The 19,470-nt window shown below is 37.9% G+C and overlaps 3 protein-coding genes across 4 annotated transcripts in view; 2 read left to right on the forward strand and 1 right to left on the reverse strand.

Moving 5' to 3' along the window:
* The first annotated feature begins 801 nt into the window (after window positions 1-801).
* On the forward strand, window positions 802-7,543 carry LOC121943436 (THAP domain-containing protein 5-like). The gene is made up of 5 exons (XM_042486959.2): window positions 802-1,005; window positions 2,635-2,818; window positions 3,228-4,006; window positions 5,889-6,075; window positions 6,619-7,543. Exons 1-5 carry the CDS (start codon window positions 932-934, stop codon window positions 6,736-6,738), a joined length of 1,344 nt encoding a protein of 447 aa, XP_042342893.2. The 5' UTR covers window positions 802-931; the 3' UTR covers window positions 6,739-7,543.
* A 1,791-nt stretch (window positions 7,544-9,334) lies between these two features.
* cldnj (claudin j) overlaps window positions 9,335-19,470 on the forward strand; it is a 71,182-nt gene continuing 61,046 nt past the window's right edge. For both annotated transcript variants that reach the window (XM_088079244.1, XM_088079245.1), the window contains exon 1: window positions 9,335-9,792. The gene's annotated coding sequence lies outside the window, so the exon portion shown is untranslated. The remainder of the gene's footprint in view (window positions 9,793-19,470) is intronic.
* On the reverse strand, window positions 13,983-19,179 carry LOC148189436 (uncharacterized). Its single transcript, XM_088078303.1, has 6 exons — window positions 18,821-19,179; window positions 18,448-18,541; window positions 17,680-18,012; window positions 17,391-17,565; window positions 17,160-17,281; window positions 13,983-16,845 (listed from the first exon to the last, which is right to left on the reverse strand). Exons 1-6 carry the CDS (start codon window positions 18,955-18,957, stop codon window positions 16,531-16,533), a joined length of 1,176 nt encoding a protein of 391 aa, XP_087934429.1. The 5' UTR covers window positions 18,958-19,179; the 3' UTR covers window positions 13,983-16,530.

The following is a 19,470-nucleotide window of genomic DNA, read 5'->3' on the forward strand; positions in this document are numbered from 1 at the left end:
AAAATGAAATGAGCTTGTCTCCAATAAGCCAAACCGAATTAAAGAAACACTGATTTGTAACTTAAAACTGCTTTATCAAGTGCTTTTACTGGTTTAACCACCTGGGCTGTTTGTGTTAGACAGGAGGAGACATCTATGAATAATTCAGCTCCTAGTGAAAACCTCCTGAACGCCTGGATCTTAAGTTATCAGAAAAAATGGTAAGTACAAGTTAGCAGGTGTATACAGCATCGAAGAAACGCTGATTTTTAATGTGAAACTGCATTATGCAGCAACTTTACTGGTTTAAATCACCAGGTCCTTTTTTGGAGAGGAAGAGTCCTCTGTGACTGATTCAGTTCTTGTGATCATCCGGATCTCAAATTATCAGATTAAAATGGTGAGCACACATTATTAGGTGGGCCGGTCTCTGATGAGCCAAAGCGCTTTGGAGAAACACTGATTTGTGATGTGAATCCGCCTTGTGCAGTGTTTTTACGCTTTTAAATACACGATCGCTTGTTTTAGAGAGTAGCAGACACTTGTGAATATTTCGGTAATAACCGAAAAAGTTTCAGCTGATTGCAGTCTTTCATCCTCACTGCAAGATGCTACTAATCGTGTACACTGCTCCCAGTGTCTACTTAGGGTTGTTTTGTAACGCAGTGTACAATAGTGGGGGGTTGTTTCAAATAAGAATGGAGAAGTTAATTTCAAATATTATTTATTAAACACTATGTTTCGTAAACAATGCATTTAATGAAGAAAAGAGAAATAAGTACCGATTTCTCTTTAAAGCGATGGTCGCGCATCTATGTCGTCACGATTGTAAACAGCTGATCGCGTGTCGTCACTGTGCGCCACGCGTTGACAACACACAGCACGAGTTTCACCTTGTTGTGAACCCAGTTGGACACGAAGACAAACCGCCTTCAAACAGCACCGACCTGAGATGCCCAAATACTGTTCGGTCCCAAACTGTAAGAATGACTCCGGAAACAACAACGACAGGAAGAGCTTCTACAAGTGAGCACGTGTTTATTTATCTGTTACTCAATTGTTAGTTCATGTTAGCTGTGGAGCTGCTGGAGGAGCCGTCATCTCTAACTTTAAGGGACGTGGACCTCCCTGATGAGTCAGTCTTAAACAACGGCAGTTTATACGATATATTTTAACACAAATCACTGTGATATCAGTCATTAAATATCAGCATTTGATGAGCTATTCAGTTTGTCTCGCCTTATTTTGACTTTTGAGTCCTGATTAAATCATGATCTCTGTCTGTCAGACAGTCTGGTGACTGAGTGTCTGTTGACATGCAAATTCACCTGAAGAGATATTTAAGAATGTAGAACATGTGCTTTTGAGTTGTTGTTTTTTGTGGATTTGAGCCACAGTGAGACTGACAGATAGATCGATAGAGGAATGATATCGTGTTACAGCAGATTAAAGTATTTAAGACAAGGTGAAAGGCTAAGAAATTTAATTTAATTTAATATAATTTTATAACGTGAGGTAGACAAACTGAAAAATTAAATGCAAAGTGCACTATTGACATTTCTTTCTTCTTCTTCTTCTTCTTCTTTTTTAATTTAGAATTTATTAGGGGTCAGCCGGTATTGTTTTTTTCAGGGCCAATATCGATTATTAGTAAATAACAAGAGTCAACAGATTACCAGCCTGGCCGGGCTGATTTGCAGGGCTGATGTTTGGTGTTCTGCCAATTATCTGTATCTGTGTTTTATTTAATGATTTAATGATTTTGATTTGATTTTTTTGAAATTAAGTGTCAACACCAGGGAAGGCAGTCTGCAATACATGCAAAGAAAGTATCAGCATGGTGGAGCTTTTTAGTTTGCAAAACCTTGGGAAGCTATTTTTATTAATTCATTTATTTCAGTTTTCACTGAACTTTATAAAAACAAAATTGCTGAGATGCCTATCATATACAGCAAGTTCCCAGCAACTTTTTTTTCATTAAGTCAAGTGAAAATTTAAATAAAAAATGAATTCATAAAAATAACTCCCTGAGCTATAAGTCAGAGTTCTCCCCATGCTTGCACTTTCTTTGCACTTTTTAATTAATTAATTTTATCGCTAATATTTAAAATAAATTGTTACAGATACAGATAATCGGTAGAATGCCAAATATTGGCCCTGATTATCGTCCAGGACAATAATCTGTTGACCCTTATTACATTTATATTGAAAATGTCATCACAGTGACAAAACTAGAAACCTGTCTGCTACAAAAGGCAATTAAAAATGTGCATTCACTGCTACTATTGTATCTTTGATGTATTTGACAATGTTTTTTTAATGGTGTTTCTCAGCATCTGTCAATATAAATGTAATCACATACGGCAACACCACTAATTATGGCCTCAAAAGCTTCCAGTGTTGGGTTGCATAACGCTGTTTAAGCATAACGAGTGTTATGGCACAAGCTAAAATGTGCCGAGTCCACAGAGTCAGTCAGTTACACTATCGCAGTATCAGTGCTGGTGCTCTGATTTTAATGTTTGTTGATGTTATCATCGTTTCACTGGAACAACTGTACACACACACACACACACACAAACACAAACACACAGTGCATTGTGTTTGTGGGTGTATTTTTTGTTTGATTCTAAACATTTCAAAACTGTGTTTTAGGTTTCCTCTCCAGGACCCGGTCCGGCTGCAGCAGTGGCTGAGGAACATGGGACGTGAGAACTGGACTCCCTCTCGACACCAGTATATTTGTCACGAGCATTTTGCACCTTCGTGCTTCAAGGTGCGGTGGGGGATCCGTTACCTGGAGAGCGACGCCGTGCCCACAGTCTTCCAGCAGGCCGAGGTAAAACAAGACACTTACTGCAGTCTTTATAGTTTTTCTATGCCATGTTAGTTGTATTTATAGGCCAGAAATTTAGTTTTTGATTTTATGTGTGAAAAAGAAAATAGAGAAACGATTATACAAACAAGCAGACAGGCAAAAAAAAGTATAGGGTTAGATCAGATTAAACATTTGCTGAAGGTATTTAAACAACGTTTTGTGTTGAAGTTTGTTATATTCCAAATCCTGAATACTGACAGAAGGTTTAATTTATTTTCATGTACATGCCTATTAGTTCCAAAAATCAGTTATCGGTCTCATTAAGTCCTTGTCATCGGTATGAAAAATGACCCCTAATTTCAACAGTTCTGAGTTGAACTGTACACGCTGTCGGGTTTCTCTTAATAAACACACTCATGTTTCTTTCTAGAAACGGAAAGCGATGGATCACAGTGAAAAGAAGCCAAAACGGCTTCGAGCTAACAGTAATCAGAGCGCGGCAGTGTCCAATGACAGGGCGGGGGCTGCTGACGCTGTAGAGATGGAGAGTGCGTTGCACACGGTCCACCTGTATGAGATCACTGTGGACCCATCGCAGCAGGGAGAGACCGGCCTGCTGGAGTCAAGTGATGTTGGAGAATCTGAATGCTCTCTACACGCTGACCTGAACACGCTGGCATCTGTGGACACAATCGAAACGAGGGCGAATTTCCCTTTAACTTTATTCCAGACAGCAAACGATCTCAGTAACAGCGGGGAGCTGGTGGTGATGTCTGAGGGGCAAGATGAGCTCCTGAATAGAATCACTGCTGCTATTTTATCTCAGGGCCACGGGCTGCTCATGAATGACCCCACACTGACAGACGCAGCTGCTGTCGCTGCTGAAGATGTGAGTGACACCACAGAGGAGTCCTCAGGCGTCCCTGGAGGCCACGAAACTCAAGTCATCGCCTACTTCGAGACGATACCGAATGTCTTCCCTAGTGAAACCTCCCAGTTCACCTTCAGCCCGGATACAGTGCTGTCGTCCGCTCTGAGCTCCAAGCCCATCACCTCTACTCTGCCTATAGTGTCCAAACATGTGGCACCGTCTCCCACGTCCCTGGTCCTCACAGTGGAAAGACTGGACACAGATGAGGGAGAGGGAGATGACGGGAAGTCGGAGGAGGACAGCATAGAGTGGCAGGATCACCAGCTGGAAGAACACTGGTGAGTACTGATCAAGTTCAGGGACATGTTTGTTTCCAGGTGCTGGCTGCAGGATTTCATGTTCAACCTGAGATCAGAGTTAAGTCAGTGCATGTCTCCCATCTCTAGAAGACTTTTAGAAGACTTCGAAGAGGCCTTAAAAAGCTAAAGACTGACGCCCTCTCACAATTGAAGAGAATATGAGTTGTTTAGTCACAGTCAAATTTTGCAAAGACTGTGGATCATGCAGGTTCACAATTTGCAAGACTACAACCAGATTCCTTTTGAAATTCTTATAAATCCTGCTCCTGGTGGAAAATATTACACCAAGCTCCCTTTAAGAATTATGACATATTAAGAATTACTTTTGTGTCCTCAAAAACACATAATTTTAGAAAAACAAGATAAAAGTCGTCATATGTCGACAGTATTCTTGTCAGTTTGGCATCAATATCATCTATAAAGATGAACTGTGTTTATGAACAAACTTTACATTTTGGATTCTGTCACTGCAACTTGCTGCCAGCCTCTTTTGGTTAGCTGTTATTTTAGTAGGAGGAGACTGTGGGAATGAGCAGCCCATCATTTCAAAAATTGAGATCTCTCACTAAAATCAAGTGCTGGTTGGTGTATCAGATACACACTGAATTAAACACAGGCACTCTTCAACTCCACCAGTTTCTCCACGCCACTCACGTCACTGAACTTCAGTATTTGAATGCGCCAAGACTAGCAACTTAACATGTTTTTCTTGGAAGGTCAAGAAGACTGACTTAAGACAGGTCAGAGTTTTGTGACCAACTTACACCAAATGTTCACAATCAGAGGAGTGCGACACAACTCTAAAAAACTGCCTTGTTTTTATTCGGACTCTAGATATTTGTCTGCAACAGTGAAATTGCTTGAAAAGTCACTTGTTGTAAGATCAGCATTAAGATTCACGATTGAATCATCTATCTATATATCATATCTATGTAGTTGATTGAAATTTGTTTTAATGAGCTCCAATCACAGTCAAAAGATACACTCACTCCAAACAAATTACAAGGATAAAAACAAATACATAACATAAGTGAAATCCAAACAGTCAAAAAGAATAAAGGAATAAAAAACAGCAGCATCATTAAAACAAATAAAATAATAAATTAAAATGAATAAAATAATAAATGCAATTGAACCTGAGGGGGGAATGGCAGAAGTGTCAGCGTTACCGTAATAAAAACACTAATGATGCCAACATGAGTAAAAATACAGCAAACAGTCAACAACTAGATATTAACCCTTAAAAACTTGGATCGTCATCAGTTTTCTTGTGTGGTGTCCATACACTGTTCACAAGCATTTAAACCTTTGACACCTGAAGAAATTCGTTTGATTTCTTAAAAAAAAAGCAGTTGGCAACTTGGTAAAAAAATAAGAAAATTCCCTAAAAGTTAGATTTAAAAAACAACAGAGAGAGAATTTCAAAAAAGAAATATCAAAAAGTCTAGGGGAAAATGTCCAAATCTCCATAATTATTTATTACAATTAAGGTGCAGAAAAAAATATACTGTATGCTTATTATTGTTATTGTTATTATTATTATTATTTATTTTTATTATTTTATATTAGCACTGTTAATTTCCTGTTTTATTTTATTTTTTGTGCTAATTTTCACTGATTTTCTGTAACTGTTTACTGATATCTTGCTGATTGAAATGATCTTGCTCATTTCTTGTTAAGTTGCTCATTGCCTTGTTGATATGTCTTTTAAGGAAATCCATCCAATTTGTTCAGGTTTCAAAGGGTTAACATTGGAGCATTTTAAATCACAACTAAAGAAAGCATCAGTCATGCTTTTCTATCCTATATTCATGTCTGTGTTATGACTTAAACAATCTCTTTCCACTCTTCACATGAGCAGCTACCATAAGAACAGTCTGAGTAAGGAGCAGCTGGAGGCGATAGTTACCGAGCTGCAGAAGAAGGTTAAAGTGTTGCAGCAGCGACATCGCCGACACCTGGAGAAACTGCTGGGCCTGGAGAACACGGTCAGCCAGCTGAGGCAGAGCAACCTGCTGAACGAGGAGCGACTGCAACTGCTCGAGAGGGTAAAGAGCTCAAAGTCTCTACATGAAAGAAGTCCACTTTTATTTTAATAAATCTGAATAAAACATGTTTAAGCCTCAAGTTTATCTGTAGGTTTAGTCTAATATTTCACTAAGAGATATTGAACTTTCCATTACAATTAATGTCCTGCTTATAAAACTGTGAGCTCAGCCAAAGAATATTGGATATTGGGATTAAATACTGATATGTTTTTTTTGAAAATGTCAAACAGTGCATTAATTTGGTGTTAGGTTAATTCTTTTCGTATTGAAAGACTAGCAAGGTTTTTGGTTTTTTTACCTTGACATGTTTCGACTGCTGTCTACCTGCAGTCTTTCTCAGAAGAGTCAAATGATGTTATGATGTGTCCTGTCAGCTGTTTTATACCTGTCAGAGCATCACGTGACTCCTCTGAGGAAGACCGTGGTCGAAACATGTCAAGGTAAAACTAGTCTTTCCATACAAAAGAATTAGCCTAATACGTTTCAGTGCAGACTGAATGAACCTTTTTTGACTTTTGTTTGGTGTTGTCTTTGCTCTCTCAGGCTTACATACAGACCAGTGCAACAGTACCAGATGCTGGTGAGACTGTGGCCATCATCTATGAAGAAAACGATGCTGCGTACTTGTATACTCCATTCATAAACGCAGATGAAAATCTGTGAGGCTGACTGCAGATGTCCCATCTGTGTGTCTGTCTGCTGCCCACTGTGCCAAAAAAGGAGAGATGTACTACCTAATTTTTTTCTCTTTAAGGGAAAAAATAAAAAAACAACATATTTGTCCTCTTACCTTTAGTGCTATTTATCAGTCCAGATTGTTTTGCTGTGAGTTGCAGAGAGTTGGAGATATTTGCCTTCTCTTAAATGTAATGGAACTAGATGGTACTCCTCCTGCGCAGTGATATGTTTCGTAGGTGTAATTTGACAGAGAGAATATAGTTACTACATGAAACTACTTAAATCTTGTGTAACCAGGTTGTGATTTTTGGAAAGAGACATTGCTGGTGACTTTTTCAAATGTATCTTTTTTGACGTTTGAGCACCACAAGCCATCTAGTTTCACTATATCTCCAACACTCAATCACACCAAAACAATCTAGACTGATAAATAGCACTACAGGTAAGAGGAAAATGTGTGCTTTAGATTTTGGGGTAAGCTGCCCCTTTAATGAAGTGAGACCTGGGTGTTCAATGTGGTAGCTATGAGCTTTGCACAAATATGGATTAGTGCTACAGAACAATGTTGAATGTGTTTTTTAACAGTTTCCCCCTCTCCTTCCTCCAACCACTTTTGGTTTGACTTACATGGTTTATGATAATGTATATATCAAATTAAAAATAACTTCCATTTAGCCCTGTGCTTTTTTTTAAGGTTAATGTACATTTCAGCTATTAAAAGAAAAAAAAGTTTACATACAGTAAACAGTTAAGTCATATGAGAAAGAGTTTGATTAAATTATCATCACTGGCAGTGTTTACCTTTTCTTCTTTAGTAGCAGGAACAAAGAAATGAGTAAACACAGTGGTCACCGCCTGTCAGTAGATACAGCATCAGAGTCAGAGGTTGCATGGGCTCTCTGTCCACTACATGGTTGTAGAGGTGGTGGTTTCATCTAGGCTGCAGGAGATTTGACACTAAATAGACATATCAGCTTTAACCAAAGACCCCCTCACTTTAACCCATTGAAACCTGGGTCAACATCAAAGTCAAAGTCAGCTTTATTGTCAATTCTGCAGTATGTACAAGACAAACAGAGGATTGAAATTGTGTACTCTCAACTCTCTGTGACAGAGAGTAGACATAAATATATATATATTTAAAAAGAGATAAATAAAAACTGTACAATACAAACAATGACACATTAAAAATAGTTATAGTAGTGCAAATGTATATGGTAGTGCAATTAGAAAGAAAGAATTTAGCTTATTGGCTGGTGGTGATTAAAGTGACTGTGTGTTGTTGTTTTCCTGAGGGGAGGAGTTCACTTCGGTGAGAGTTTTTTTAGAGTCCATGGTGCATACCTGTGTGTGTGTGGGGGGGGGGCATTTCAGACTCCAGGGTGTGTGTGCGTGTGTGCGCGTGTGCGTGTGTGAGTGCGTGTGTGTGAGTAGGGGTGGGGGGGGGTGGGGCAGCAGGGAGTTGTAGTCCAGGTGGTGCGTGTGTGTGGAGGGGGGGCAGAGCAGGGAGAGATTTCAGTGTCGGGGGGGATGCAGAGCAGGAGAGGGGGGTGGGCAGAGCAGGGATGGAGTTCACCATCCTGACAGCCTGGTGGACAAAGCTGTCCCGCAGTCTGCTGGTCCTGGCCCGCAGGCTCTGCAGTCTCCTCCCTGATGGCAGCAGGCTGAAGAGGCTGTGTGACGGGTGGGTGGGGTCACTCACAATGCCAAGGGCTTTGCGGGTGAGACGAGAGGTGTAGAGGTCTTGGAGGGAGGGGTGAGAAGCACCGACGATCTTCTCAGCTGCTCTCACGATGCGCTGGAGGTTCTTCCTGCAGGACGTGGAGCAGGCGTCGTACCACACGGTGATGCTGCTGGTCAGGACGCTCTCGATGGTGCCTCTGTAGAAGGTGTGCATCAGTTTTCTTGTGCTGCATTCAGAGGCCTTTCACAAGCTTTTTGACCCATTTAAGACTGAGCAAATTGGTTTGATTTTTTTTTTTTTTCAAAACATAGGGGAAAAAAGAAAAGACCAACTTGGCAAGAAATGTCCCAAAAAATGGCAAAGGTGACAAGACAATTAACTAAAAAAATGTTTTAAAAAGGGCGAAGATTATCAGAAAATTATCCAGTGTTATATACTTAATTACCATAGTTATAAAAAGAGTTGATTCTCCATACAATTATGTTATTGTCTTTTCTTAATATTTTTAAGGAATTTTAAAGTGTTAAGGCTAGAAGAAGGCAGCCTTACATTATGTTTGTTTTCCTGTTTAAATCACCTGGTCAGTTTATTTTAGAGATGAAGAGACCTTTGCGGATATTCCCGCTCCTGCTAAAAACCTCCTGGACAATGAACACTGAAGGAATCCTAACTAGGAGCAGTTTCAACTGGTTACAATCTGCAGTCCTCACTGCTAGATGTCACTAAATTTCCCCAAATTTACACACTGCTCCTTTAATTCCCATTCTTTCGTGGGTGCAAGCAACAACAGGAGAGATCTCTCCTGGTATTGACCATCATTAACAACTCCTCTCTGGCTTATTATGCAAACCTGTTAAATTTTTAACAATACCTCATAATTGCATTTGATACATTTAAACTGGATTCTACACTGGATATTTTTTATTGTTATTTTTTCTTTTTCTTATTTATTTATTTTACACTGGAAATGTGTACAATTAGATTTGAACGTCATTACGTCAGAGCTTGCTAACGTATGTCAATGTCATCATGGCGGAAGCTGCGGACATCTCAGCACCCAGCGATTTTGCAAAAAAAAAAAAAAAATTCAACGCGAAAAGGAAAATTATAGCGAATACGAGGACAACCCCAACTTTAGCCAAACTATATCGAAAAAAGGAAAGTCAGAAAAGTGTTTTAAACGTATCGGTATAGATGAAAAGTTTGGCTATGTAGCTATGTTAGCAGCTAAATTAGCTAATGTACTAAACGGCTAACAAAACTGTAAGGACCAGTTTTATGCCAATGTTTTCACCAGGACAGACCGACGGATGGATGTTATCTAAAACACACCTAACATTAAGTCTACAAAATTGGTAAGTCACTGTACATTTAAGTTTGGCTTCATGTTGAATTAACCTGTGTGTTTGATTGTTGCTAATGGGGCTCGACATACACAGGTGGTCTCTGTGTCATGGTGAAGGTTGCATGCAGATACTGAGAACCATAAAACTTCAGTTACAGCCCGGCCTGTTACTGCATAAACCACTCAACTCAACAGGCTTATATTTGGTACAGGCGTCTATATGCTGCAGGCTTTTTTTTCCATTCAAACAAAACTGTTCCTCAGCAAAGGTTGGAACTAAAATCAAATTATTTATTTTACTTTCTGAGATTGGGCAATGTGGCTTTATTTTATTTTATTTTATTGATCAAAAACATGTAAAGAAGGTAATTAGCCACAAAAGAAGAAATGACCTGAACATTTGCCAAAATAGCTAAAACAAAACGATAAAGTAAAACAAACAAAGCAAAAAAACCTATGCAAAGCAAGAAATTAAATGCATAATGTTGATAATTATGAATGTAATTTGTGAATACAGTTTTGGAGTTGTGCTTGTTTACTATGCCGGTAATTCTGTCTTCATTGGTGCTCATGGTGTCAGTAAAATTAAGTGAATAATTGAATTGTAGAGAATCTTATCAAGCCAAAATTGTGAGAAATAAGTCCATATTGACAAAAGCATATAAATTTATACATGCTATATGCATGATCTAGGCAGCTCACTACCGTTAACTCCAGCAGGTAGCCAACAGCCCGCTTTTATACTTAGAAAGAACTTCCAAAAAATGAACTGCATGGGAACCAGACTGGACCTCTAATGGGCCTTTATTTGTTCAAATGTGTTGCCACACCCTGCTAAAAAAAAGGGACTGGGCATCTAAGTGGGAGAGGGCTTTTATCTGAAGTTTTAAGATATATTGTTACTGGTGCTTAGTGGTTACATTTCAGAACCAGCTGTTTTGTGTGTCACTCTTGTTTGTGAAAACTGTGGCATCGCTGATGAAATATTGCTTGATACTGCCTGGTGTGCCTGCGCGCTCCCTCGCCTGCTTGTGTACGAAAAAAGACGACATACAGGTGTAGGCTGACTTTCATAACTCACTGTCTCCCCTGTAATGACCGCACTTCACTCTACACAATATTAATATCATTCCATTTTCCATTATGAAGAAAATTGCCATTTTTTAGTTAAATATTTCTGTTTTTCCAAATGTAATTATTTAGAAAAAATATGTTTGTTAATCAGTTTATTGGCCAGCAGAACTTGATTATGAGCATTTGTGAACTTGCAACTTATTTTTTAAATTTGTTTCACATAATACAAAGCACGATGGGGATAAAACATATAAACAGTACATGTGAGGGTGTGGTAGAAACCTATATTGACTTAAATGAATTTGAAAACTACTCCAAGAAAACATATGGATAGTAAAATACAAGAATCACAGCACCAGTACATTTAGTTGCTAAAAAAAATCACAATTTCACAGTATAAGAATTGGGTTGAAATATGAAATTGCAAATAATCATTTTGAACGAGAGAACAGTTCATAGAGGAATCATTCTTGATCCAAATAAGATGTTTTTGACAGCAGAGCTTTTCAAAGTCTCTGTTTGTACACAGACAATGATACAGAAGAATCCAGTAAATGAACATTTTCATTCCATAAGATAACTCCACGATATTTGGTGGAAAACTGACCACGGGAAGTGTTACACAAAAAAATATGTAGATTCAGATTCTGTCTATCTCTATAATTACGGAATTGAGAGTTTTTAACAAAATTGTATCTATGATTATTATTGTTATTATTATTTTATAAAACTATGGGGTAAATCTGTAGCCTTATAGCTCACTTTAAAGACAAATGTACAGATTTGAAGAATATTGATGTCAAAAATAGTCAACAACTGCAATTTTTAAGTGAGGTGCACTTGGTACAACAATTTATCAGCTTTGTAATCACAGAAATTTAAGTCCCCCCATTATAATAAATGTCTTTGGGGAAATAATTCCAAATGTTGTCTTTGTCTTTAATCAGATTAGTTAGCCATATCACATTGAAAGTACTATTTCAAACTTCGTACCTCCAGACCATCATTTCTTTTTATGCTGCATGAAAAACATTTTCTGTGTTATCCAAATGAAATTCAGTAAAATCAGATCTCATTTTTTGCATATTGCAGTAGGCATTTCCAGTGATAAAGACACATAGACATATCTGGATATAACCTCAGTTTCCTTATGGTAGTTATGCGTCTCTTTACAGTTCCTTTGCATCTTTTTGTGGCCATGTTGAGTCTTTTCCTGGTAGATATGCATTAATATAAGTCGAATTCTGGCTCAGCTAATAGCTGATGGGTTCTGAGGTTGACTGACTTCTGGTTCAGTTTAAGAAAAAATAACTTTTAGTATTATGTTGTTGTTTTGTTTTGGCTTTTTTTGCTGTACTACCTTAGTTGCAGTCTCCAATGAGCAGAGAAGGCATCAGTGGTAAAGGCTTGGTGCCTTCTTATGTTTTTTGTAGACATCAGTGCTACCTAATAAAAAAGAAGAGATTTCCTCTGTCCTCTGCCAAAAAAAAGAACATGTCATTTATTCATCAAATCTTTCTTGAACCCCCCCCCTGCCAGTTTAGATATATGAGTTATTTTACAGGGATAACAGAGCAGAACATCTAACAACCTCTAACAGCAATGTAGTATTTTCAGTCAAAAATGTCACCAGAGATTTTTGGTATGACTGACCACTAGAGGGCAGCAGAATATTTTATTAATATTTCCCTTTTGGGCAAAACAAAATATTGCCATACTGGTTGTTTTAATTTCTTCTTTGGCAATACTTTAAAAATTAGGCAGAATATAATAACATGACATAATGACATAATAATCATATTGTAAAAAAATGTAAAAGTGTTCATACTCCTCTTTTAAATTGAAATGTTAAACGTTAAGACCCTCAAATTTGACATAGAATGATTTTTTGAGTGTCTGATGTTTGTTTACTTTTGTGTTACTGCCCCAGTGTCTGTTTCATTTTAAAGTGTCTTTTATTCTCACACACACATTTTCCTAAAGGTGTTGTGCTGCTTTTTTAACCAATGACCTCGCATGTTCAACCTCGACTCCTCTCTCATTAGGCTGCTGCCACCCCAAACTGGCTTTAACCTGATTTAATTCAGCTGAAAAAATGAAACATGATGAGAGCAAGTGTTTCTTATCTCTGCTCTGCTGGAATGTGAAAGGGAGGCATCCGTTCTTTTCATCTGACTGGGAACTTTATCAGCAGGTACTTATGCTCATATGTGCCTCACCAGTGAGCTAATGCACACGCATAAAGGGATTTTGCTAGTACAACCTGACCCAAGTGATCCCGCGGCTCACACCATTCTCCTTTCTCTTCCTCATTATATTTTGGTAAAAACACACGTCAGTATTACTTATTACCTCGGAAATAAAGCATAATTTCATATATTGGGTAAAAATGATTTGTACTGTGTCTTAAGTATGACTTCCTTGCTGCTCAGCTTTCACATAAGTAATGTTCTTCTGTACCTGAGTACACACAGCAAAATCGTGAGTGTTAATTCAACTCGCATAGTGTTAAAATCAACACTTTCCCTGAGTTTATATAATTCTCACGGATTCTGAGTTAAAGTTACACTTTGGATAGTGTTAATATTTTAACTCTTTAATAGTGTTAAATATCTGACACTCTCAGTGTTGTTTTATGACACTTCAAAGTGTATTTTTTAACAAGAAATTGTGTTACACCTTTTCACTATGAGTGTTAATTTTTAACATTCATTGTGTTGTTTTATGACACATGAAAGTGTATTTTTTACACTAAATTGTGTTACTCCTTTTCACTATAAGTGTTAAAAATACACTTTCATTTGTCATAAAACAACACAATGAATGTTAAATATTCACACTAAATTGTGTTATTTCCTTTCACTAGGAGTGTTCATTTTAAATATTCATTGTGTTGTTTTATGACACATGAAAGTGTATTTTTTAAATGTTTATCACATAATAAAAGTACATGTTTTCATCAAAACTGAAAATGCTTCTAGTCACCTGCAAGGCTACAGAAAAACAGTTATGAACACTATCATGCTGTAAATCTCTTTACGATCTGTGCTTACATAAGTTTAAAATTGTTGACCCACAAGACTTAACAGTGATCAAGTATAATTAATCATTAAAACAAACTTATCATTTCATCTTTTTTAAAAAAATTTATTCAGGACATAAAAACACAACTTCCCAGCACCATAGGGATTGGGCACAACTTAACTCTATGTGCACATTTACAAAGAAAATAATGGTACAATATAGAGGCTCTCATTTCCACCATAAGCACTTTGTAAGTCAAAAGGCTTATATATTACAAGACTGTCTGCTTTGATAACATCTTTCTCATCACTTTCAAACACTCTGTAGGCATGAAAATGCTCACTGAAATGATCAACCACAAGCTTGTTCACCAGGAAGTAGATAACACTGTTGACAACAAGTATCTTTTTTATTCTGCAAAACACAGGCATTTCATGTTCAATCCCACTGCAAATGATTAGTCCTGTCCTGTACTCTGTTCCACTGATAGTTACCCAGTTAGTAGAGTAGATGTCTTGTGGTACAGACTCAACATGCAGGGCTTGGGCAAACATGCCACTATTCTCCTCATTGTCCACATTAAATGATTTCAAGGGCCCATACTCAATAGGGCTTGAAGATGTCTCCCAATGATATGCTATGGACATCTGATGTGTTTTTGCAAGAGATTTAGTGACGTTCTTGAAGTTTTTAAGAGTGTTTTTGAAAACCCTGTGCTTCACCTCGAATCTCATGCTCCACATATGTATTAGAGGTCCAATTTTTCTTATACAAGCCGGATAGTGAATCATAAAATGATGTTTTGGGATCAGGTTTCTATCTGGATACAGCTGTTTGAACAAGTCATGATGTTCCATTATTAAATGTTTTAAATATACAGTCATGCCTGGTGTAACAGATGGTGAAAATATGATGTTAATTATCTGCAGTAAAAGCAGCAGCAACATCCAGTTTTGGTTTCCTTCTGGCACAATGTTGCCAAAAAGCAAAGGAATGTTTCTTACAAGACAAAGAGTCTGAATGGAATTGAGTCCTATATTATTGCCACTACTGTCCAAGTTAATCCTTGTAGGACGATTTTTGCGCTCCATGTACCCATAGTCAAAGGCATAAATTCTAGACAACAGATCAGGTTTCGACAAAACATTTTCTGACAGATACTCCAACAGTAACTTGAGCTCATACTGAGCCACCCCTTCAAGGATGTCATGCATAATGTCCAAAGAAAAATTGTGACAAACATGAAAGAACTGTAGGCTGTTAAGAGTCGAGTTCTTTTTTAAACCAAACACGGATAACTTCTGTGGGTCTGACTGCAATTCATTGCAGTGCATTTCAAATACCTCTTTTCCACGCAAGATTATCTTGGGGTCATCCTCACTGTAAACATTCTGGGCATCATCTTTTTCAATCAAACACAAACGACAGAAATAACGTCCACTAAAAGACTCTGTAAACCCCAGAATTGCATGCATCCCCAAGTTGTCCCCAGTTATCTGACATATAGTGCCACGGACTTTTTCAGTGGAGAAAGGCAAATCAAGGCCATGACTCTCAAGTGTTTTGATGTCATTTATCAGTGGCTGTAGAATAGGATCAAAGCCATATTTTTTCACATCTTCAGTGTGAAACAGTGCAACCAAATGAATATTCTTCACAGCAGAGTTAAATTTTGGTGGCAGATTTCTGAGGACAAAATAGAGAGCACCTATTTTGTGAACACCGCGTTTTGATCCCAGTGGGTTAGCAGTTTCAAAGTCATCGTAGTACAACTGAATTTGTAAAGAAGTCTGTTGTTTAGAGAACAATGGATGTGTCTTAGAATAAGTTCCATCGCAAAAGTCTTCGTATCTGTCCGTTCTTGATATACAAGGTTCCCCAAGCCGTTCACAAATATCAGAATTGCGACAAATGAATTTTATTGTTTCCAAAATTGGAATGTAAACAAAAGTGTCGTTCACTGGGACTTGGTCATAAGTACCTGTTTGTTTATTTCGCCTCGTATCAAATCGAACTCCTAACACTTTTTCTACTGGCTCCACAACTCCCCATTTCTGGCTGAAATATTTCATTCTTTTAGTTTCAGTATTAAAGCTAACAAATGGGTTCTCAAAATTCTCAAGACCTTCCTCCAATCTAGCTCTTACAGGATCATTTTTAGGTACAGCAGAGAGTATTTCATGTTTAACTTGGAGTGCAGTCCAGTAGCAAGTTCTTCTAAATCACTAACAATTGCTGAAACAGCACTATTTGCCAAACCACTTCCTTGGAGTTTAGCAATAACTGAAGTGCAAATATTTTTTGTATTTATTTTGCTTCTTTGACCTAATCCATTGTCCTCAAAACACCCAGCCTCTGGGCTCTGCATGACACTTGTTTCAACAACTTGGAGACTGTGAGAATTAGCTTGAGATGACTCTGAGTTTGCTGCATCACCACTTTGACAAGAATCCTTCTCATGAGCACTAATTAGATGTTTTTTGAAACCTGAATATGTTGAAAACTGACGCCTACAACGATCTTGTGAACAAACCAACTTAAACCTGGTGCTAGGATAGAAACTGTGATCAATTCTTAGATGAGTTATCAAGGACTGGCAGAGAACATGCACAGCTTGACAAATGAAACACTTAAACATTTTTTCAGTGTTTTAGTTGATGAGTTTTGCACGTAACTCACGAACTCTTGGAGACTCATCTGTTGTGGTAACATCGATGTTATAGATTGTTGTCTGCACGAAAGTGTAGAGCTGGACCAGGGACTCATCATAAGACAGGTTGAAAACGTAGTGGGATTTAAATAGTTCATCAAAAGCACCCAACGAGCTGGTAGCTTGGCAGGGGATGAGCTGTTTGTCCACGACGATGTAGAAAGTGTCAATCCTGTTCTGGGTTTGGCCAGCAGCAAGGATATATGATTGTTTACCCTCTCTTCCTCGCAGGTGTTCATCGATGCTGCAGCATGACTAAAACAGAATGACAATAATAACATGAACACCTTAAACTAGCAAGTTTTCAACTACTCACTTCATACTTGGGTCTGTAGGACACTAGACAAGTTGAGTTGCTCAACAGGCCATGACAAACTGTGTGTCCATGTGTCCCCATGTGTTGAGGAATTGTTTTAAAGTAGGCAATTTTAAGACATTTATATTAGACCTCTCTCTTTTTGCAAACATACATCTCTGGGGGAAGAATATGTCTTTGCAAGTTCTTTCTAATTGAGTTAATATAACTGAAAAACTGGCTTGTTGGATTTTAACAGACGAGACAGACATACCTTGTGAAAGTGTACCATTTTGTCTACTGCATCACTGGGACTTATCTTGGCCCTCTTCCGTCCAGCTGTGGGTGGCAAGAGATGGAGAAGGAGCAGCAGAGAAGCCATGTCACTTTCCCAGTCTATCAGGAGGAAAATGAGGCAAAACATGTCATTAGTATCTACTTAGAATGCAGAAAGTACATAGAACTAGCCATTTGGAATATAAACCAAGCATGTCATGTAGCTTACTGGCGTCATCGTTCTCTGTGAGTTTCTCAGCAGCTTTCAGAAGTCGGCACAGCTCAGTTGACTGAGTCAGGTGTTTGGCCTCTTTGATAACCTTGGGCCTGAATGCTGTGTCCCACTTCTCAAGCAACTTGGAGGCTGTTTCAGCTCCAAACAGCAGCAGGAAGTCTTGATTCAGCTGTTGATCATACGTGCATGCAAATACATCAAGCCAATGGTCAGTGTATTGTTCATTGCTTACATCCAACCAAACAAAACAATGGAGTTAACAAAAAAGAAATGCACAACTCACCAGTCCTTTGACATCTAGAAAACGTGGGAATGTTTTGAAGACATCTGTGGTTCTCTGCGGATCATGCACCAGGTCCTGGCGATGTTGAAAGGTCATCTTCATCTTCTGAAACACACTTGCTTCATCAGGAGAGTGAACAAGAAATGAAATGGCTTCCCTGCAGACATCTCCATCAAGCTGCTCAGGCAATGTGGCTGCTAATCTCCGGCGCTTTGGTCCTGGTGCTTGAGCCACTGTGGCTGCCCTGGCTGGCCGTTTTTCTGTATTCCTGGACATGGTCTTGAGGCGCCATGCTAAATATCCAGTGCCTTTTTCCCCATCATAGAAATGCTCCTGTTGTAAGTTATTTAAAAAATCATTACAAAGGTCTGTCACTCATTGATCTTACAGAAAGTGCAGTTACTGCACTGTGAAAATAAAGGACACTCATAGGTTTGCTGTTTCTAATTCATGTGCAATATCCTATTAACCCAATTCATTCTGATTGCCACTAGGAACATTTTAATTGATGTGATTGTTATTTTGCATCTTCATGACTTCATGGCCAAGTTGAACTTTGTAGCATACTCCACAGTTTCAGTTATATAGTGGTACTAAGGTGTGGCATTTTTAGGTCAGTATCAACAACTTAGACCAAAAATAAGAATGTTGAAATTTCATCACTGTTTAAGTATGTAACTATGGTGCATCAATCATGTTAACTAAAATCCCAAAGCTCTAGTCTGTAAAACTGGTGTTTTTTGGAAGTAATCCTTTTTTAAAACTTACATAGCCCTTTGGAGAAAAAGGATCCTTCAGTGAAGGAAAGAGTGCAATAATTCCCAGGGCATACTTCTCCTTCTGCTTACGGGAAGGCATCCTCCTTTAGAGCAAAGATAGTAATTAATTTCAAGTCAGTTTTATTTATACAACATCAGAACCCAACAGAAGTTATCTAATAATACTTCTCATATAGAATAGGTCAAGACCATATTTTTAAAATACAAAAACAGACAATTCGAGTGCCCCACTAATGACTGTAGGGCCCCAGCTATGTTAATTCAATGCCATGCATTTTGAAAATTCATTACATTCTTTCTTAATATAAAGTCTTTCGGTCTGAAATGGTTTAAAATTAACAATTTATTTAAGAAACACTTACCCATGATTCTTAGTCATATGGCTAGCCAATATGTTGACAAGCTGTCTCCGGGTGCGGTGGTTCAGCGAATTTTGTGACTTGTACTCTTCAATGACATCCTCACCTCCAGGTTTCCTGAGCAAGGCATTCTTTACCATCTACTCACATAAGACAAAAAAGTTCTAAGTTTACAATTCAGTCTTCCAGGATAAAATCATTTGAACAATATACTATAAATTATCTCTTAAGACTAAGGGTAAAAGTTATTCACTGCATCAAAGGAAAGTCACAAAAAATACAGCAGTGCTGCAAAACAAAAGAAATAAGGTAAAGCAGCAAGTGCATAACACTTTTCTTTGACAATTGGTAAGGTTAAAAGCCAAAACAATATAGTCTGGATTCAACTAGGGCTGAACAATTGAAAAAAAAAACAAATTGTGATTATTTTGACTGATGTTGCAATTGTGATATGATTTGTGACATAATTTATTATTATTATTTTTTTTTTACATCATTCTGATTTTAATTGAAAAACAAACATGATTATGATTTTTGTGGGGATCTGCACCAAATAACAATGTTTTCTTGAGTCTGTAGAATATGATGTGTAGGCCAAGACATCTCTGCAGTATAACCATATTCAATTTAAAATTTTGACACACATTTCTCCT

Source organism: Plectropomus leopardus, chromosome 6 (genome assembly GCF_026936395.1).
Source record: "Plectropomus leopardus strain MGB_pleo_1.0 chromosome 6, ASM2693639v1, whole genome shotgun sequence".
NCBI lineage: Eukaryota > Metazoa > Chordata > Actinopteri > Perciformes > Serranidae > Plectropomus > Plectropomus leopardus.

Bases quoted from the DNA above. Each gene is read 5' to 3' on its own strand.
- LOC121943436 (XM_042486959.2), top strand. From the start codon at position 932: ATGCCCAAATACTGTTCGGTCCCAAACTGTAAGAATGACTCCGGAAAC. The intron at 4,007-5,888 runs GTGAGTACTGAT...TCACATGAGCAG, and splicing joins CACCAGCTGGAAGAACACTG to CTACCATAAGAACAGTCTGA. The intron at 6,076-6,618 runs GTAAAGAGCTCA...TTGCTCTCTCAG, and splicing joins GACTGCAACTGCTCGAGAGG to GCTTACATACAGACCAGTGC.
- LOC148189436 (XM_088078303.1), bottom strand. From the start codon at position 18,957: ATGGTAAAGAATGCCTTGCTCAGGAAACCTGGAGGTGAGGATGTCATT. The intron at 18,542-18,820 runs GTAAGTGTTTCT...TTTGCTCTAAAG, and splicing joins CATATGACTAAGAATCATGG to GAGGATGCCTTCCCGTAAGC. The intron at 16,846-17,159 runs GTATGTCTGTCT...ATTCTGTTTTAG, and splicing joins AAATGGTACACTTTCACAAG to TCATGCTGCAGCATCGATGA.